The sequence below is a fragment of the Aspergillus mulundensis genome, assembly GCF_003369625.1.
Source record: "Aspergillus mulundensis strain DSM 5745 chromosome Unknown scaffold_4, whole genome shotgun sequence".
NCBI lineage: Eukaryota > Fungi > Ascomycota > Eurotiomycetes > Eurotiales > Aspergillaceae > Aspergillus > Aspergillus mulundensis.
The window spans coordinates 1,471,900-1,493,441 of NW_020797892.1; the positions used below are offsets into that span (position 1 = coordinate 1,471,900).

Genomic DNA, 21,542 nt, shown 5'->3' on the forward strand with positions numbered 1-21,542 from the left:
GCAGAAAAAGTTTAACAAGCGCGCCGAAGACGTGGGCAAAGCTTTTAACAAAGTGCCTTTGGACGTCCGCTTAATAAATAACTTACACCGGGCTATCCTCTTGCTCGTGGACAAGCTCCGTGAAGCCAACAGGAAGTCCTTGGTTAATTTTAACAAGGGATACCAGGAGCTTTATGGCGAGAACGTTTTTGACCAGAGCAACCCCTTAAGGTTCGGAACAAACCTTGTTCTCTTGCTCTCTGGCTAAGAGAGCGGCCAACCTTGCTTTTTTTATGTTTACTAAACGCAAGGCAGCGCCGGAAAAAGAATAGTTTTATTTAGCTATTATAAAAAATAAAGAAACAAGGCAGGGGGCAAGCAGGAACTAAACTAAAATTATATAAGCTAGTTATATAATAAAAATAATTTAAAATTAAAAGTTTTAAAAAAATTAAACTAAAAGTAAACTAATAAAAAAGCTATTTTAAAGTTAGGTGCTATTCTAGATGCGGATAGGTAGTAAAGTATTTTAAATAAAGTATTAAATATTATTTAAGGTCTTAAACCAGAGATAATAAATAATAAAAATAATAATAATAAAAAGCGTTATTATATTATAATATAATAATAAGTTAGTATTATAAATTATTAATTTATTATTTACCTAAGATAGCTTAGCGCTGGATTATAAATAATTTTTTTTTTTAAAAGGGGAGAAATTATTAAGGCTAATATTAATTTAGGTTATACTATTATATAATACTTAAGGCACCTAGGTTATGTTATTATAAAGTATTAATATTACCTAAGTTAAATACCTAAGGCACCTATTTAGCTTAACAAACCTTATTATTATAAATTATTATACAACTTAATTTAATAATAGCTTAAATACTTAGTTATTTATATATAACCAGGGACCTTAGCTTAGGGACCTTAAGATTTAAGTATTATTTAAAAAGTAAATTAAATGTCAGAACAACCTGCACGGCACGCCTGGCATTACTACCACGAGCTACCGCCCTCACGCTATAATATTACACTTAGCCTAGCCTACCTTTGAATAGCATTAATAATATTATAAATCCTTTATAAAAGCGTTCTTTAATAATAAAAGTAGCATGTTTATAACGTGCTAGTTAATTAAACTTAACAACTTAATTAGGAACTCTAATTAGGTTGGGCTATATAACACTAACTAAGTAATTCTTAGCGTCTGGGAAAGCCTACAGTACCTATTTTTTTTAACTTTTTCTTTTCTCCAACCATATTCACTTTATTATTCACTTATTTGTTTAGTTATTTTTTTATCAAGCTGAACAACCAATTAAACTCCTAAACTCTTAAAAGTTATTTATATTTAATAGTTGGCTAACAGCCTTTTTTTTTCTTTTTTAACCCCTTTCCTCCTTCTAACCAACCAATAAATTTAATAAACTTGCTTTCTTAATTCTCTCTTTATAACTTGTTTCTTAGTTCTTAATAAAAGCCTTTACATAAACTTATTTTCTTGACCCTTTCTTTAATATAATAACCTAAGATTTATTTTTTTGCTAATAAATTAAAAATTTAAGCTAACATAAAGGGAACCTAAATAAATTAGGATAACTTCTTAGTAACGTTAGCCTATTAATTAAAAATCTTTTAGCAAGTGGGACAGTAGTTCACAAAAGAATTTAACTAGGGAACTGTATCCTTTATTAACTTCGTGGTACATCATACGGCCGTCCCAACTCCCACACAGTATGCCTACCGGACATCTCTGTACGTATCGTGCCCCCAGGCAGAGGCCCAGCAACATGGGTAACAAGAAGGACGGACCGTGACAAGTTTACTTAGGTAGTAAAAGGTAGCTATTTATATTTATTACTTTTAAATAACTTGGCTACTTATAGTTTCCGGTAAATAACGGGCCAAGACTTATTAAATTTACTATTAAAAACACACTTTTTGCTAATTTTTAAAGGCCATAATATAATATAAATAAAGGCCTACTAACTTTAGGTAATCACGGACTAGGATCTCCCAGCCATAAAGATTAAAAAAATAAAAAAAATATTAAAAACTAGGATTAACTGCTAAAAGCACCCTAATAAAGCTTACTAATAATAATACTAAATTAAAGTTAATTAATAAGTCCAAGCTAACTATAATATTTAATAAAAAAAATAACGCCAACGCAGAGAACTTTAATAATAATTTTAATAAAAAGAACTTTAATAAAAATATCTTTAATATTAATAGCATAAATATCTTTTATAATAATATAAATACCTTTAATATTAAAGTAAATAACTTGGCGCAGCCCAAGGCTAAGAATACATATAAAATAAAAAATAATTAGCTTAATAACTTTTAAACTTAAAAAGCAAAAACACTAGGTTATTTTAACTAGTTTTAAAGGGGAAAAAGGTTTTTGCTAGCATAAAAAAAATTACGCAGGGTAGTTAATTAGTAAAATCCTAAATTAAAAAAAAGCGCTAAGCCTAAAAATATAAAGCCTTTTTTTTACTCCCAAGAAAAAACTTAGAAATAAAGTAATTAATAAATTATAAACTAAGCTAGCATAAAACAAGCCTATTACCTTTTTATTATTTAATAAGCTTATTACCCCTTTGTTATCCACTAGCAGTTAAAAGTTATTAAATTTTATTACCTTTTTATTTTAAAAAAGGCTGGCTACAGCATGTTTAGCTTAGAATTATAAAAATAAAATATAAGTAATAATTTCCATTTATAGTAACTAAAACCTAGTTATATAATTTTTAGTAATTTCATATTACCTATGGCATAAAATTAGTGTATACATTAATAAAAAAATATACTCATTTACCTTGCTATTTTAATAATAATAATATTAGTAATTAAATAATAAAAGCAAAGGCTTCATAAAGCTTTAAATTTTATTACTAAATTTAATATGCTAACTATAAACCCCGCCCCTTTAACTACTATAAAATTAATAGCACTTAGTAAGATATTACTTAGCTAAACTAGTATGTAATTATTAAAGCTAATTATAAACCCCGCTAGCCCTTTAAAAAGAAATATTATTTTTACTTAACTTGTGGCTACTTTATTTAACAAGCTAACTTTTATTTTATTTAGCAAGCTAACTTTTATTATATTACTTTTTAAAACCACCCCTATAAACTTAATTAATATTAAAACTACTCCCGCAGGACCTTACAAGCTAATAATATTTAAAAATACTTTTTTACTTTATTTTTAGCTAATTACCACTTTTTAGTTAACTACTGCTTTATTATTTTTATAAATATTATTTAAAAAGGCCTGCTTAACTAATAATAAAACCACGGTTATTTACATGCCTTTACTTAATTAAATTATAATATTACTTAAAAACACTCTTACTTGGACTTTAATCTTAATATTATTTAAAATATAGTTTTTAAAGCTAACTATTACTTTAATAATATTAAAAACCTTATTAACCTTAGTTTATGCTACTTAAAATATTTTTATAAACTTAGCTAATACTTTACTATTTTATTTTTAAGTAAAAGCTCCTGCCAGCACGCAGGACCTTTATTTTTTATTAATTAGTAATAATATAGTATGAAATATATTAAAATATAAATATTTTAATATTTATAAAATAATATAAGCTTTATTAAAAGCCTAAAAATATACTACTAGTGTTAATATAACCTACTAAATAAATAATTAGGTTTTAAAAGTTTTAATAAATGATGAGCGAAGAACTCTGATAGTATTGAGTAAGTACTAAGAAACTAAAAATAACGCGGCTACTAGTTATAGTAGGCAGCGGCACGGGGTTACCTAACCTAGATGACTCATCCTCTGACTCCCGGCTAGCTACCTCCAACAATAAATATATTATATTTAATATTAAAAAGGTTAAAACTAAACTAAGCTTAAAAAATAGTTATTACTTTTTTTTTACTTTAATTACTGGCTTAGCCACCTTTTTCTTTATTTTATGCTTTAGTTTAAACAAGAGCATTTTTTAAGGGGGGACTATTAAAATAACCTACATGGCACGCCTAGCATTACTACCACGAGCTACCGCCCTTATACTATAATATTACACTTAGCCTAGCCTACCTTTAGATAGCATTAATAATATCATACATCCTTCATAAAAGCGTCCTTTGACGACATTAAAGGTGTATTTTATACTAAATTACCTTAATAGTTAAAAAATAGCTATAAAAGGCATAGATATAAAAATATTTAAATAATACTTATTTTTTAATTAAAAATAATTTAAAAAATTACTTAAAGGCCTAAGGCCTTTAAGCAAGGTTTATATAAAAATACTAAAAGCCATGGTATATATAGTTTTTTAAGTAATTCTTTTAGTTAAATTTATTAAGGTTTTAAATGCTTTATTTTTATTGGTTAAAGATACTTTGCCAAGCTTTATTATTATTAGTAAATAACACCTGGGTGCTAGGGCGCCCTTACAGTTATAAAACTGTGGTTGTTCCACAGCTGGGCGAGTCAGATAGTACCTAGCCATCAAGCAGGACGCGCTGGGCCGCCATCCTGAAGCATCGCATTCAACTAAAGCTCGTCCTTGCGGTTGTGGGGTTCATGGACACTGCCATGGTCGACTTAGCTAATCAACAGTACAATTGATCTTGTTCTAGACCTGCTGATTGTGACGAAATCAAACTAGGCAGGCAGTCTTGCATCATGGGAAGACACCCGTGGTCGCAATGTGATCCATACCTGGTTCTAATTCTGGTTCTGGTTTGAATTCTGATCCAGGATCTGGAAAAGCCTATCACTACTTGCACAGTCGTGACGGTTTGATCAAGATACTTGTAATCTACGCACATGGGTGCTGAACAAGATTGGCATAAGGGCTTTTATTCATTAGATCCTTTTTAGCCTGTGTTGTTATTGTTTATCACAAGTTAATTACAGTGCAGAGTCTATATGATTATCTAGTCTAGCGATACTGTAGAGCTCTTGACTATAAGATTGCGAGGTGTCCTAGAAAATCAGTCAGGCTGTTATGGTTCGGAAAACCAGCGAGGATACAAAATGCCCTGAAGCAACGGCGACGGAGATTCAAGTATATTGACACTGACTCAAACTCTTAGATAGTGGGCTTAGATAAAGATAAATATCCAAAGTCAGCTTATGATGAAATTTGCGCTCAAGGACGTACTAAGATATTAGCAAGGTTGGCCATGTGATGAAGAACCTGCATGTGAACTCGGGTTTCTGGGCATTTGTGTGATGAATAAAGAATCTACCTAGCAACAGGTTGTGCTACCTGTTGCCTGTGAATATTGTTCGCCCGGTGGGAGAATACAACAACCTTGGAGACCTTTCCAGAAATGACCTGTCTCTTAGCCAATGCCCCTGCTGTTGATTACAAGCATGCATGCATGGGTGAACAGACCTAAGCCTTCCAGACAGCCCTATCCCACACACTGCTTCTGCCAAAGGTTTAGAAGCAAGCCATGTGGTTGAGCAGTTCCTAGGTTTATATCTGAAGGGCGTTGGCCGTCGCTGAGGTGGCTAAGGAGAAAAGACCCTTGCAAAAACACCATCATAGTTTAGAAATGCAGAGCGCGATCTCCTTCCCATACCTGTCAGAACAAACACTTTATACGAGCGAATTGGCAGTCTGGGCTTAAAGCTGAACAATTACCTTAAAAATGGGAAGCGTTTCCGCAAACTGCACACTCACTCCAAGGCGTTTATTAGGTGCCGTCACCAAATACTCGCTAATGCTGGTATCAACATCCCGCTGTTGTTCCCGTCTACATCCGACAACGACGAGTTGCTTCTCGGTACCGACGTGGAGTTCACCGCCACGGGGAATGAGATCTTTGTTCATTCTAGGTATCCACGTCTACTACGAAACCGATGCACACGATCCCACTGCTGGAATGCAACGTGATACTTCCGAGGACGCCTCACCGGAAGAGAATCGAATTGCACTCGTCCGCTATATAGAACATCTGGCACTCGCTATTATAGGGGGCCGAGGCACGGGTTTTGGGAACTAGATGAGGGTAGAACGATGGAGATTGAAACCGTTTGCCGGTTCCATCAATTGCGTACTCGCCCTCAACCCAAAACCAGCAACCGAATTAGTATACAGCAGACGAGGTAATAACTTAGAATTGCTCTTGTGTGTTTCTTGGCAGCCCGGGAGATGGGCATGCAAGCTACGGCCATCGACGAGCCCATCAATGTATTCTTTTAAAACGCAAGATTGACCAGATAACTGGAGAATTCGAAATTGCGTTCGTAGCAACGGTTTGAAATGGGATTGCCAGGATGCCGTGAGAGCCTAGGGCAGGTGTTTCAGTTCAGATCAACTTTAAACAAGATGGACGACATAAGCTGGTTTTGTTAATTGTGTTATTATATATTGACTAGCCCAAGTCCCAGTAGTTCTAGCCGGCATGTTTGATGGCAGTATGGTTTGGAAGATATCTTGGGGTACACGTGCTGAGTGATGGCTTCAAGGCAGGGGACAATTTCACATATTAGCCAACGGTACTTTTGTACATGCATTGTTGAACAATACCGGACTGTTCCCGTTACACATTTCTTCTTCACGAGCCTGCAAAGTGCTACGCATATTCTTGCCAACAGCGACGGATAACATGGCGCATTTTTAAATTCGGTGTAGTCCGGTGGAATTCAATTCTGAATTGGATCTTTGATTCATACCTGGGGTACTCCACAAACCCCCAGCATGCCCATGGGCATCCAAATATGGATAGAGTAATGGCTTATCTGGCTTTCACACCTACGACAGGGATTACCACGACATTGGGGTTGGGATTGTGCCCTTGACGAATATGCGCTATCCCTGCTAGAGCAACATGGTAACGTCTAGCGATGGAAGATATCTTGGGAAATTCCTTGCTCGTCTACATGAACTAGAAACATCACATTTTGTTTCTATTACCTCGGCTATTACTGGGCTCATGTGCTTAGTATTGGTAAAAATAGGTCGTTCCACCACAAGGCACCAAGTTGTGGAATCTGGTCTATCCAAAACCAGGGACAATAGACACAAAATCAACCCCTTAGTGCTCAGCAGAGAATCCAACAAGGTTTATTTTCTCTAGGCCAAAACCAGCCTATATTTACCTTTTCTTCTCGGTTGGACGTGGAAGATGCCCCGTTGGGTCACCCCAAATTAACCAACTTTTTCACGAAGAAAGACACAGCGGCAGCACAAGGTACAGTGGCGGCACAAGGTACGAGCTTACTTAGTTTTTTATTCTCTAATATCAACAAATATATAGTTCCTGACAACTCTATAATTTAAGAAAGTTATGGCGTGGCTGCACCTAGAATAGGTATAGCCTGTGGTGCCACACACCCCCAAAATTAATAAGGCTACCATACTATACTAAGAAACGCCTACCTAACGGTATGAGAACACGGAATCCTTCCAGTTAATCCAAAAGGAGCGGACCGCGAAGATTCGGCCAAGTTTCTTACAGAAAGACTTTATTCTTGACAAATCCATTACTCCTGCACACTCCGGATAACGCCTGGCAAATGATCAACGAGGTCGAAGTACCTTCCTAGCAATAGTGGTTGAGGTTGCTTCTCTGCCGTCACCCTCTTTACCCTCCTCTTTACCCTCTTCACCTAGATACGTCGCGTCCAACAGGGCCGTTAGTGCAAGGGAACATACGGGTTTCAATGCAAACAGAAATCTCAAGAACTCGCCCGAGAGTGTCCAGTGGGCCATGTTTCCAGATCTGGGCGTCGTGGTTTTATTGCCCCGGCTTCCACAAGCCCAGACCTCCCCTGTTGGCTTTTTGGAAGTTCGCTGTTTACGAAAGGAATCTTGACCGCTGCTGACATTTAGCTCCACAGGAAACCGGTGCGTTGGCATCTGTAATTTTGGAAATCCTGCTGGCCAGGCTGTGTGGGCAAAAGAGACAAGTTAATCGGGCTGTTGCTTGGGCAGATGGCGGCTTTGGAGTCTTTTTTTAAGAGTGGACAATGTGAGTTTCGTATTAGAGAGCATCCAAAATCCTAATGGCGCGAACCCACCCTAAGTACAATGAGAATTACGTGGTGCAAACAACTGGATTTGATCACCGCCACTGAGAATCGTAACCGCGCACCGTGGGTATAGCATTGAATGTGTCTTGTGAGGAAGGCTATCTTTGCTGGCGTCAAAACTGGCCTTATTACCGAAGAGGATGCAGAAGAGGCCAAAAGAATCTACGAACCACCTTGTTCATTGCATGTCTTGTATGGGTCCTTCGGTAGTACAAACAAGCAAAGCATGCCTGATGTTTATTTCCATGAATTGCTCTGAATAACTGGGGAAAAAAAAGCCGGGATTCGCACATAAATACCAGGATTAAAAGTGGTAACAACAGAGGAGAACACATGGGGCCATTTTCAAAAGGGACATAAACCTACCATATATTGGCGTCCCACAAACATTGCCCGTACCTAGTACTCCAGCTGTCTCATACATGGCACTACATACGATGGCTGGCCATCTAGTTAGATGCTATTGCTACACCTAGGCAAGCACGCTTGCAATTCTATGAAGCACGTAGTACCGGTATACTTAAATGTAAGTATCCAAGATTAGTTAATGAACATAAAAAGAATGTTCATAGCGGCTGTGTTTACTGGAGTACCATTTGGAAAAATGCAAATATTATTCTTAGGCAGATCCGCGCTCTCTACTTGCCTCCGAGGTGTACCGCCATCTTCAGCTCCCTGGCCATATCAGCCATACACGGGATATATTGAACGACCAGAGTCCAAAGCAGGGCGGTGCTTGCAAGACAAGTTAATGCCCGTTCGCAAATGATACCATATATGATAGAACCACAGGCTGTGACCGGCTGGTGGGATAGTGGAGAACAAGGAATATCGTTGTCAATGCATGTGAGGGGACATCATGAATATCCCTGGACCTGCAGACGCAAACCTGTGGTGAACAGCATTATAGAACAATCAGTCCATCTGCACCCTTACTAGCAATAGATCCATGGATGAGAGGCAACAAGTCCTGCCTCCATAATAGCCATAGATTGTCCGTCTATGACTTTCTTCTTTCTCCCCATAGCCCTGTTCGTTCCATGACAAGGCTATTCTTAACTAACACTCTTTGATACCCATTCAGCCTTCTCTTGGCCACATGAACTTGTCTGGTTGATGATTACGAAAACACCTGTGCCACAAATGAAGCCGTGTTCTAAGAAGCGACTTCCAGCAGATTGGAACCTGTTTCTCATTCAACTGACGACAATGCAGACCGTACATGCCTACAAAGAGGGAATGCACGTGACTGACCATTTGGGCAGCGCTCAGTGGGTGTTGAATTGCGGGTTGTCTTTCAAGGCATAGAGCAAGCACATCTGCTCCCATGGTCAAGAACCTCATATAATGAGACGCGAACTTGGGTAGAACAAAGCGGCGGTTCTTTGACCTCGACAATCATTACTCGACATGGAGATCAAAGAATCGTTATCAAAGACTAATCATCAAGGAATAATCATCAAGGAAGAATAACGAAAGACAAATGATCGAATAATGGTAATCAAAGAAACAAGGACATAGGAGCCAAGATCAGAATCAATGTATTGATCTAACAAAGCCGACGAGGGAGCGAAAAGACATAAATAGACTCGGTACGTCGACCTTGAACAGAATTTCATTCCAGTACCAGCGCACATCGGACAGTTCCACAGCTATCCATAACACCTTTCGAGCAAGACTCGATTCTCAACACCAAACCACCACCCCAACCACCAAAATTTCTTTTTCCACCACAACCATGACAACCATGTCTCAAACCGCTAACCTCGAGTGCCTGCAGTGCAGGGCACCCCCTACCAAAACCTGCCTTGCAAACCACTACGTCCGAGAGCTCCCGCAAACCGTGACAATGTCAGATCTTTTCGTCTCAGGCGGCGCAGCCCCAGCGGCGGGCCTCGACGGATTGAACATCGATCATGTCCTTGCCGAGCCAATTGACTGGGATGCGTTCCAAAGTCTGGCAGATGAGCTCATGGACTTGGCAAGCATGACTGCGAAAGACAAGGCCTTCTTAGGAAGCATGATGAACCCCATCGCGCTTAGTGATGACGAGGATACGGATGGCATAGTGAAGATCAAGCCAGCATCTGCAACCAACCCCGTTGTGTTCATTGATGACGGGGATATGGATGTCGATATCAAGCCTGAGCCATCGTCTCCGAGTGACCACGTTGTGTTCATTGATGACAAGGATACTGCTAACAAGCCCCAGGCTTCTACTCGTCAACCACGCCGTCTACCGCCCGTGGTCTCCGTGGCAAACCCTCGTCCTAACCCTCGTGCTAACCCCCGTCCCATCCCTCAGCCCCTAAGCATAGACTACCAGCCGTACAAGCGCCCTAGCGCCCCGGCCCCGGCCCCTCAGCCCCCAAGGGCTTGCGGCAGCACCCCGCATCTAGCGCAGCAACTCTCCGCAGCGCGCGAAGAGCTCACCGCCTCGCGAGCAATGATCACAGAAATGAAAAAGACGATCGCGAAGCAGGACAAGGCTCAGAAGGAGCGGGTGCGCAAGCTGATGGAGGCCGTGGGGGTGCAGAACCTCGCAGAGCAAAACAGGCAGAAGGAGCTCGAGGCCGTGCGGCAGCAGCTCAGCGCTTGCCGCGACTGCTACCACCAGGAGCGCTTGCGGACCCGCGGTGCTCAGAATACGGCGGCGTATGCGCGCGCGAGGGCGCTGAAGGCTGAGCGGGAGGCGGCGAGGTGTGAGGAGATGGCGGTGAGGTGTGAGGAGAAGTCGGCGAGGTATGAGCAGGAGTGGAATAAGATGGAGTATCAGGTTAGGGCGCTGCAGGTGCAGTTGAAGATTGCGAGGTCGGAGCGCGCGCGGTTAGCGGGGCTTTTGGGGTTGAGGTAAGTGCTTCATCTGGGGCATACTAACTATCCCACCTGCTTGCTAACATTTCCTTTTACTTGTTTGTTTATTGTGTTTTGTTTATTTGACATTGGTATGTGGATCCACGGTGGTAAGACATCTCTGCCTGGGTTGTATATCACCTCTGCGATTAGAACACTGGATCAATTTATATATCACAGACAATATTATAACTCATTCCATGAAGTTTCAGCAAGCATAATAGTACCAGAGTCAGAGCATTCCAATACAATGAGTAGAGAAGATCCACTAGATAATGATTACATCCTTAGAGGTTTCTGGTTTGATATAAATGCCATATTTATTACGTTTAATAAGCAGTTAATATCTCATATTGCACAAGGCTTATATGGACAGCCTCTGAACTGCCCAACTCACTGTTCGTGCATGTTTCTAACCAACCTACATGGAAGCAAGCAGGAGGCTGCCATACGAAACAAGTAGACATGGCAATAACCGCAATACAGTGTCTGGGCGTACCTGAGCATAACGTATTAGTGACTCCAAGCCATTACCTGTCGCATATAGTCTGCAGTAAGCGAGGTCTACATGGAGCGTGGTACAATACCTGGGACTGGCCATGCAGTTAATAAACAACACTGCGTTCATACCTGCTTCAAACATTCCTATCCCCAACCCTGGTAATAACGGCGTCTTGTGGCAGCTTGTGTGAATTCTTCTTATATAAGTTTCCTTGTTCGAGATGTTGGGCCATTAAACAGTCCAACCCGAAAATTTTGTCTCCCACTAGGTACTGGCTGACTGCAGCGGAGGAACCAAAAATGCGCGGGTGAGAAATCACAAACCCTCACCACCGGCATATACCGGGATATTGCAATTAGCGCTTCACCAGCAGCTGGGTCAGAGTCCCGGAACTGACCTGGAAGAGTCGGCAGATATAAGTAACCACATTTGCGCTGATCTTACGGTTTCGTCCCAAGGGCCTGTAAAATGCAACGATATCACCACGAAGCTGTAGTGTGTATTTTCCATCGTATGGACCACCCAACCAAGCAGTATCCACGCGGCGTCTTGCTCTTGAAGAGTTTCGGCGAATTGTGTCTGGGAAGTCCCCTGGCTCGTTGACTACAACCTTTCTCGTCGATGATCCGAACAGAATGAGGCAGAGGTTCGATCCCGCGTCGACACAGTCCCCGGCCTTATCTGCATCTTGCTTCATAGTGCTCAATCATGGTAGATTTCCATGGGTGGATCCCGGCCTATTTGGCCATCCCTTGCATATACCAAGGAACTGGTTTTTCCTTGACGGTCTGCTGTGCTCTTGCTGACATTTGCTTTTCACTTTGCCTTCGCTGATTTCATATGTAACGTCTGATAATCTCTGCGATGTTATTGTAGAAGCTGGTGCGATAGCACTCTCCTATATCAATTCGGACAATTGATAACGCATCAACCCTCACCACCAGTACCTCCCTACCCAGCACCTTGGGCCACAATGGACGAAGCGGAGCTTATATTTTGCCAGAAACTACTAGAGGTCCTTCAATTCTCCTCGTCACTGAATATCAGGTGGTACAAACGGATAGCCTCGACCAGGCCGAAGGCTCTTGGGGTTTACCTTCTTGTTTTCGCAAATGGGACGTTGCATTCCACTCATCTATCTTGGGTGTGGTACCAGCACATGATACTTCGTGTATTCATCCACTTATCCATTGTGCCCTTTTCGCCTGTTGTGCTATCCCTCCATGCTTGCAACCAGCTCTTCGAATGATGGTTCAGACAAACTTCTCACACCAAACTTAATGAAATCTCAGTTAAATTGCTAGATTGCTGAGCATTCCTGAAGTAAAAGCATGTGGAAGGGGGGCCCTTATTACCCCAAAGCTTGGAAATAAGAGATTGGGCTTATCCCTTTTCTAACATATATAACATTCACCAAGAACTAGAAGTCTTGCTTCTCAGAATAACAAAACATCCTGCCCACGAGTTTGTTTCTTAACCCTTTTATACTACTTTAATGAGTGCTATTAATCCAACAGGGCTGAATTGAAAATATTCCCCTACTTAGTTCAGAGGCGCTACGTATTTCGGCTCTCGGGGACGGGTATTACTAGTATGCCTATTGTTTGTGGAATTATTTACAGGATCCTAGGTAGCCACAAGCAGCTACCTAGAACCTTGTTGTTCTGTGCGTTTTAGGGGAATGCAATGTTTAGGCTCAGTAAAATAATCTTTGACTGGGTGCCATGGTGAGCCCGCGGCTGCTTTGCCACTGCCTTTATCATTTCCAATGCCTGTTAGGTATCTTACCACACGTATCCACTTCGAAGTCCGGTGAGCCACTTGCAGAGAGTATCCATGACTCATATATTGTGGAACATGCACCCCGTTGTGTAACAGGCTCTATATTGTCCTCGGCGTCCCTGTAAAAGCACGCTCAGCTCTTTATGTACATGCGTTCCAACGGCAGGAGCATCCATGCGGATGCTGTTTCGGCCTTGGTGGCCTTGGTAGCCTTATCGACATGATAAATCTCATGTCCCCATACCGATCCCGGTCTATGGACCCGGGAACCGAGCTTTGACGAATTGGGCTCTAGCTGCTCCATGTAAAAGACCAGAGGGAAAGTCCCCTTACCCTAGTCTGTATACAAATGCAGAGAGGCAGGGGTGGCGTCACCTTTGCCAAGTAATGCATGCAAGGCCATCTAATAATACCCTTAATCCAGAGGCGCACAGAAGATTGAGCAGTGGTCGACAAAGATACCCGCAAGCGCAAGTCTCCAGGGAGCCCCGAAGATCAACAAGCCCATCCACGGCTCAGATATCTCCTTTGAGGGTAAATTTGTTCCTGGAACCCACTTTATGTGACGAGTGTCATGGACGATGACTACCCTGAACACATGGCCTAGGTATGATACGCGATACAGCAATGGAGAGAGCTCCCCGTGAGGTTCACTATAGGGCCACATCCTGGATTCCTTTAGTTGTCTCCGAAACAAGGCATAGGGGTGCGTTAGCAGAGACTCGATATGGATATCGTATGGTATCTCAAAGGCTCATGTGGCTGAGACCCAGATCGGGGCGAGAGTTGTGGGCCTTGGGACACCGTCATGGGGTGTGATTCAGTCCGACTGACAACCTTCAGCCAGTAACTGTCCGGCTGGAATTCAACCTATTGCATCACGCAGCCCATCAGTTACCCTAGGTATACGCTGTCTACTCCTACCCAGGAAGGTCCGACACAGTACCGCACCTGAGCCTCACTGGGCCTCACTTGCGTCAGTTCTCTTGGTGGTTGCGAAGTATGGATCAACCGCAGGTAAAAGGATCGACCCTGCGCGGACAAAACTACCTTCATTCTCAGTAAGTCATTGAGCATATGACTGATCTCATTTGACAGGCCATGGGGGGTCAGTATCTTGCCGAACCTCCTGTAGGCCACACAATGGTGTAACTCCGGACATAGTTGCATTCAAAACGCTTTAATAACGGAAAGTTATCAAGGTACAAGCAACTTGAGCTTAGTGCCTCACAATATTGTACCAAAGTAGCGTTATAACCGGCGGGGCTTATCTTTATTTTTGAACCCCCGGGCCTTGGTTCCAGAACCATTGAACTAGGATTGTCCCTTCGCCGTTCACCTTTGGACTTGGATGGGTTTAACATTTGGAGCGATTAATAGCTCTTGGAGTACCCTGGAACTGGAATGCTATTAACTTCCTTGATTTTGTCGTACGTGGCGTATCTACCACGCATTTATTGAATTGCCGCAGCAAGGACCCCATTAGATGCTGGTGAAACTGCGATGCAACCTCCGCCATTGCAGCCAAGTTCCCAATGTTTTGTGTTCTTTTCACTGGAATCTCAAGAAACGGGGGCCCCTTAAGGACATTGGATGCTTGTCGCCAACCGCAGAAAAGGACCGCACCTCGACTTGTTATCAGATCTCAAGTCTGAAAGGCTAGTAGAACCAGAGCTTTAGTACTCCGCACATTCTTCAAGCTCTCAGGGCTGCAATTGCCATCCGACGATTAGCTGGAAATGAAATGGACTCTGAACCCTTTTGCTGCTTTGAAACTCAGCTACCAGGATGGTTAAGTTAACAGCATGTAGAGACTGCGGCCTCGGGACCCCAGAGGAACCTTCCAATCAGCCTAGGAGTTCCTACAACGGGCAACTGCCCCCGAAACTCTACAAGCACAACACCGGAATCTGAACCCAGCTATCAAGATGGGAATAAAGTGGACGACGGCAGAGAAGGCCAAAATAAGCAGCGTTTCCTTTCCATACCTCCACGCCCGCAAAGTACAAACCAACCAAGCGTCAGCTGGAACACAAGCGCCTTCACGAATCGGCCCCGGTATACTCCCTTTATTACAGCCTCTACGACCATTCGCTTATAACCGGTGTCCTTCTAGAGAATGAGTACCATGGATTCTGGACTGCAATAGCGTACTAGAAGTTGCGTTCAGCGAGACTGGTGGTGTAGCGAGGCATACAGATAGCAACGAGCGTCTCTACGCATGGCTGTGCTAGCGTGTGTTAGCATATTCACCTGTTCCAACACGCTGACACTGCCTATTGGGACGGTATCACCAAGGAGAGATTAGGATTGCTAGACCAATGTATCATCCAATGCGGAACACGTCCATTATAAGACAACGTGATAGATCTCTTTGATGCCGTTGAAGACCTCGGGACTTGGCGACAACGATCTGATACTGGGAAGCTTCATGGCCCTGCCCCAGATTAATCATAAGTCTCATCAATGCGGAGTCTATGGACTTTCGCAGAACTGATGCCATTCCAGCCCAAACACCAAACCGAAAACAATGCCCCTCTCGCCAGCCGCGTTGAAAACAAGAAGACGGCGCCCCTCGTCGTCCAAGGCCGGTCAGCGACTTATTGAGCAAAAGCAAACCCGACCACCGCTTCCTCATCGAGACACTGCACCGGCAGGGCTTCTCTGTGTGGCCTTGCGGATCAGTAACCTTAGTTATCTTTCAATGCCATCCGCATGTCCATCCAACATCCATATTCGCCTCGCTGTGCCTAATAGCACTCCGCGAGTCACGCCTTCCAAGGTTGCAAAGACGTGGTTTGAATTGTGATGTTAAGCGGGCTCGTCTTCTCGTTCTTGCACCAAGTCATTCGTCTTGCCATCAGAAAGTCTCTGGGCTCGGTCTCATTCCGAGTAGAGGTGATAATGGCTCCTAAGCTAGATAAGAAGTTTTAATATTGGGAAGGTAGTAGTAGTAGTAGTGATATTCAACGCCCCGGGAATTAGTAGGCATACGCCTATTATTTTAAATCTTCCTTAGGGTATAGGGGCGTGCCATTATTAGGTAAGTAACTTATTTAAATAATTTATATATAAAAGGCTTTTTATTTTAAAAAGTAACTTTTGCTAAAGCTTGTGGGCTAGGTATTTATTTTTTACTTATTATTTTTATATATAATTATTAGTAGGTATTATTTATCACGCGCCTAGGGTTTTAGTTATAGTAGGTTATAAAAACTTATTTTATTATAAAAAAAACATGTTAGCTAGAGCTAGTTATATTAAAAAAATATTAAAAATAAAAAAAAATATAATAAAATAAAAAAGGGTTATTTAATATTAAATTAAATAATTTTTATAATACTAGGGCGCGGGAAGCCCTAGTAAAAGTAAATAAATATATAAAAGTTTATAATTTTAAATAATAATATAAAGCTTTTAAATTTTAATTTATAAAAGTATTTTAAGGCCTTATTCTTAGTTACTTATAGCACTATAAAATACTAGAATTATTATAAAAAACACCCCCTAAAGTAATAATAAAAAACTAGGTATTTAGGGCTTTTACTTATTTTATAAAAGTAAATAAGCCTAGTATTTTTATATTAAAAGTATTTATAATATTATTTAAAATTATTATGCAAAAATTTAAGCACTAGCTAATAATATAAAACTAGTTTTTTAATACTAGCTTTAGCTATAGTTTAACTTAATAAAGCTTTAATTTTATAATAAGCTATTATTTATATTATATAAATAGTTTTATAAAAGTACTTTTTTATTATTTAGCTTGGGTAGCATGGTATATTTACTTATATAAATTATATATTTTACTTATTATGAGCTATACTTTTAAAAAGTTAGGCTTTAAAAATTAGGCCTTTATAAAAATTACTTTATTAATAAGCTTATTAGTTAGCTTGTTTTTTTAATACTTATATATTTAAGGGATTATTATAAGTATATTATATATTAGTTTATAAGTTAATATAATACTTAAAATATTTAATTTAAAAATAATAAAGGCTGCCCGCGCGCGCACTAAATTATTAAAATATTATTAATATAAAGCTAGTAATAAGGCGCTTTAAAAAGTTTTTTAATTATTATTTTTAATTTTTAAAGTATACTAATAGCTTTAGTATTATATACATAGGATTAAGTATTAATTATTAATAATTTTTATATTTAAAGGTATTATTTATAATAAATTATATAGCTATAGCCTACGTGATGTATTTTTTAGTATATTTATTATAAGCTATTACTAAAAATTATTACTTTTACTAAGGGTAGTATTTACTATTACTATCTAAACTTTTTTATGGCTAGTTTTTTAGCCTTATCTTCAATAGGATTTTTTAAATATTCCTAAAAGTAATAAAAATATATTAAAACTAGTTTAAAAGTCTCCGGGAGGAGAGCCCTTATTATTTATACTTTTATTTTAAATTTTTATTATAAGCTAGCACCCTAGCCTTATAAGATTTTTAATAATATTATATATTTTATTAATAAATTTTAGTTATTAACTAGTCTTAGTTTTAGGGTAAAATATAGTTATATTTTTTTAATATTATTATTATAAAAAAAGCCTAGTATTTTTAAAAAAGGTTAATATAAATATTATTTAAAAAACTAGGAGTATACTATAAGTGGTTAAAGCTAGGGTTTTTTTAATTATTTTAATATACTAGCCTAGTTAAGTACTAATTTTTAGGTTTTATATATACCTTTTAGGCTTAGTTTTTTTATTATACCATGCCTTTTACTATATAAAAAATTAAAAATAATATAAGTAATAATTATCTTATAAAAAAAGTTTATAAGTAGCTTATATATTATATATATAAAATTATAAATATATTATATAATTATATAGGCTTTAGCTACCTATTTAATAATATAATAGTATTAAAAAAAGTATTTTATAAAAAAAACCTTTAATTAATATAATACTAGTTACTTTTAGCCTAGTGCTATAATAATAAAAGTAATTATTAACTAGTTATTAATTACTAGCAAGGGTAATTTACCATGCTATTTTTAAGTAATATATAATATTTTTAATTTTTTAAATATAAAGGTTACTTTATTTTATTCCCCCTAAGCTAGTATACTTTAAATATTTTTTACTAAAAATTTATAATTAATACTTAGGAAGTTACTCGCGTGGCTAAAATAAAAATTATTTATATAATTAAAGCGCAGGATTAGGTTTGCTAGTAATAATTTTATTATATATAATAAAAATAATACTAAAAATAGGGGTAAGCCTTATAATATATTATAATATATTAGGTATATTATTATTATAATAAATTTTAAGCATACTTTTATACTTTATTTATTAAAAAACTTATAATTAAGGCTAAAAGCATATAAGGCTAGCCTTACTTTATTATTTACTAAAATAGGTATTATAATAAAATAATATTAAAAATACTTAAAATATTTATAGTAATTATAATAACCTCTTAGTTTTATAAAAGTGTTATTTTTATATTATAAATAAAAAAAGGCTATTAAGTTTATAGCTAAGTACTTAGGTAAAGTATTATATTATTATAGGCTTAGTACCCTTTATACTAATATAATAAAAATAATATAATATATTATAATTTATTTAAGTTTTTTTAATACTAAAAATAATATTATAGGGCGCTAGGACCAGGGCAAGGACTTATTTTTTTATTATTTTTTAAAAATATTATTATTTTTATAAGCTTTTATAATAAAAAAGTGCCTTAGCTATAAGTATTAGTTATATAGCTTATAAATAGCCTGCCTAACATACTTTTAATAAGTTTTTAAAATATAAATAATTACTTAGTTTACTCCGGGAAAGGTGCTGCTTATATTAATAATATTTTTTTAACCTTTTTTAATAAAAAATTTTTTAATTAATAAAAATACTTATTTTACTACTAGTGCTTTAATACTAAAAAATTAAAATTTAAATTATTATTCATATCAAAATACTTTAGTACTACCTTTTATAAAATATTAACCTTTTTTATATATTTTTAATTATTTTATTATTTATTAATAATAGGAAAGCCTTAAGCCTAGGCTTTAGCTTATATTATATTATTATTTAATATAATTTTTAATTATTTTAAATATTATTAGTTATTTTAGTTTAATACACGTGCTTGGTTTTATAAATTATAACTAAAAACTACTTTTTTTATTTTAAGGTAGGGTTTACTACCTAGGCTTAATAGTTTTTTATATATTTAATTAATTACTAGGGGGTGCTATAACTCCCTAGGTTAAATATTTATTAATTACTTATATAACTTTTATAATAGTATTATTCAAAAACTTAATATATTAATTTAATATTTTTATATTTTTAAGTTCCTTAGGTTAAAAAAAATATTATTTTATTTTTTATAAGCCTGGCCAGGCACTTAAGTTTATAATTTAATATATTATAATAATATTTTTTTAATATTTTTTTTTCACGCCCTGGTACTATAATAATTAAAGTTTAATAATTAAAGTTATTATGTAACTTGGGTATTACTAGCATGTAAGTAAAAAAAATATTTAAAAAAATTAGGTTAAAAATATAACTAGCTTTATATATAACCATGCTTAATTTATTAATATAATTAATATTATTATTATTAGCTTACTTAATAATTTTACTACTATAGTATAGGTTATTTACTTTAAGCTTAAAGGTATTATAAGTAATATTAAGATCCCTGTTAATTATATAGTTTAAAATAGGGATTAATATAATTAAATAATTAATTATTTTATAAATAATTAGTTTTTAATATATATTTAAAACCTTAATATTATTTATTATAAGTTATAATATATCCTAGCTTTATACTAGGCAGTATTATTTAGTATATAATACTTTTTTTATAAATATAAATAAGTACTTTAAGGCGCTTTTTTAGCTAGTTTTTATAGTTATTTTAAGTATTTACTAATATATAATACTTATATACTAAATAATTTTAGGTTTTTATACTTATAGTGGTCCAGGGCTCTTAAATATAGGTAATATTATAGTTTTTTTTATAAGCTAGTTATAAAATTATAATATAACTAGGTATAAATTTACTTATATTTACCTAGTAAATAGTAAGGTTTTATTATTACTAGGCACTATTATAATAATAGTTATTATAATTTTTTTAGTACTTTATTATTAAAGCTTAAGGGGGATTTAATATTAATTTTTATTATTTAAGGTAAAAAGGCGTGCCCGTGTTAGCTAGGGCAGGTTAAATTAATTTAATAAAAAATTATTTAAGGTTTTAATTTTTAATAAAAATATTAAACCTTAAAATATAATAATTAATAATTATTATAAAGCCCTGCTTATTTACTTTAGGCTTCTTTATAATATACTTTTAAAAATTTTTAAAAGTAAAAACTACTTAATTTTAGCCTAAAGCTAGGTATTTATATTAGCTTAAGTATATATATTTTAATATTACTAGGTATTATAGCAGTATATATTATTAAGTTTTTTTTTAAATAAATAAATTAAGGTTTTATTTTTACGCCTAGGGGCTACTAGGTAATTATTATATTTTATTAATTAAGGGCCTAGGTAGTTTACATAGTATATAAAATTTTTATAGTTTAGGCTAATAAAACCTAGGTAATTTATAATTATTATATTATACTATATATAATATATTACATAATTATAACACGCTAGGTAATAATATTTTTAATAACTAGGGTTATATTAAGAAACTAGCTAGTATTTTTTAATAAGCTAATAGTACTTACTTTAGTTAAATAAAATAAAGGTTTTAGGTTATTTTAAAAAAAATACTACCTAAGTAATATATTTAGTATTAAAATTAGGCCTATATTTTAAAAAAGTCCAGCTTAATTAATTTTAATTTAATTTAGGTTATAACTTTATCCTGGATTAGCTTAATAATACTTATTTTATTATTATTATATACTATAATAATACTAGGCACTTTTTATATTATATAGTTATATTATTTTTAAAAAATATATATATTAATAGCGCCTAGGGTATAGTAAATTATATTAATTACTTAATTAATTATTAAAAAACCTTTAATAAAAAGGTTATTAAAAATAATAGCCTACTTTATATAAATAATATTAATTTTAAAAATAGCCATGGTTATAGTTAATTTTAGCATATACTTAATAAAGGCTTATTAAATAATATATATTTTTAGGCATGCTATTAGCTTATTACTAGGAAGGGTAATTAATATTTTATAATTATTTTATATTATTAAGGTTATAATAAAGTTATTATATATTAATTAAGCTATTAAGGTGCTTAAAAAGGGCACCTTGCTTAAAATAGTGTTAATTAAAATAAAAAAAACTTATTTTAAAAAAGGTAGGTTAAACCCTTAGAATTTTTAAGGGGTTA

General features: G+C 36.0%; 1 protein-coding gene across 1 annotated transcript; it reads left to right on the forward strand.

Annotated features, from left to right (window-relative positions):
- Window positions 1-9,772: 9,772 nt before the first annotated feature.
- Window positions 9,773-11,136, forward strand: DSM5745_04980 (uncharacterized protein; the record flags this gene model as incomplete). Its single annotated transcript, XM_026746996.1, has 2 exons — window positions 9,773-10,875; window positions 11,085-11,136. 2 exons carry the CDS (start codon window positions 9,773-9,775, stop codon window positions 11,134-11,136), a joined length of 1,155 nt encoding a protein of 384 aa, XP_026604476.1.
- Between the last annotated feature and the right edge of the window lie 10,406 nt (window positions 11,137-21,542).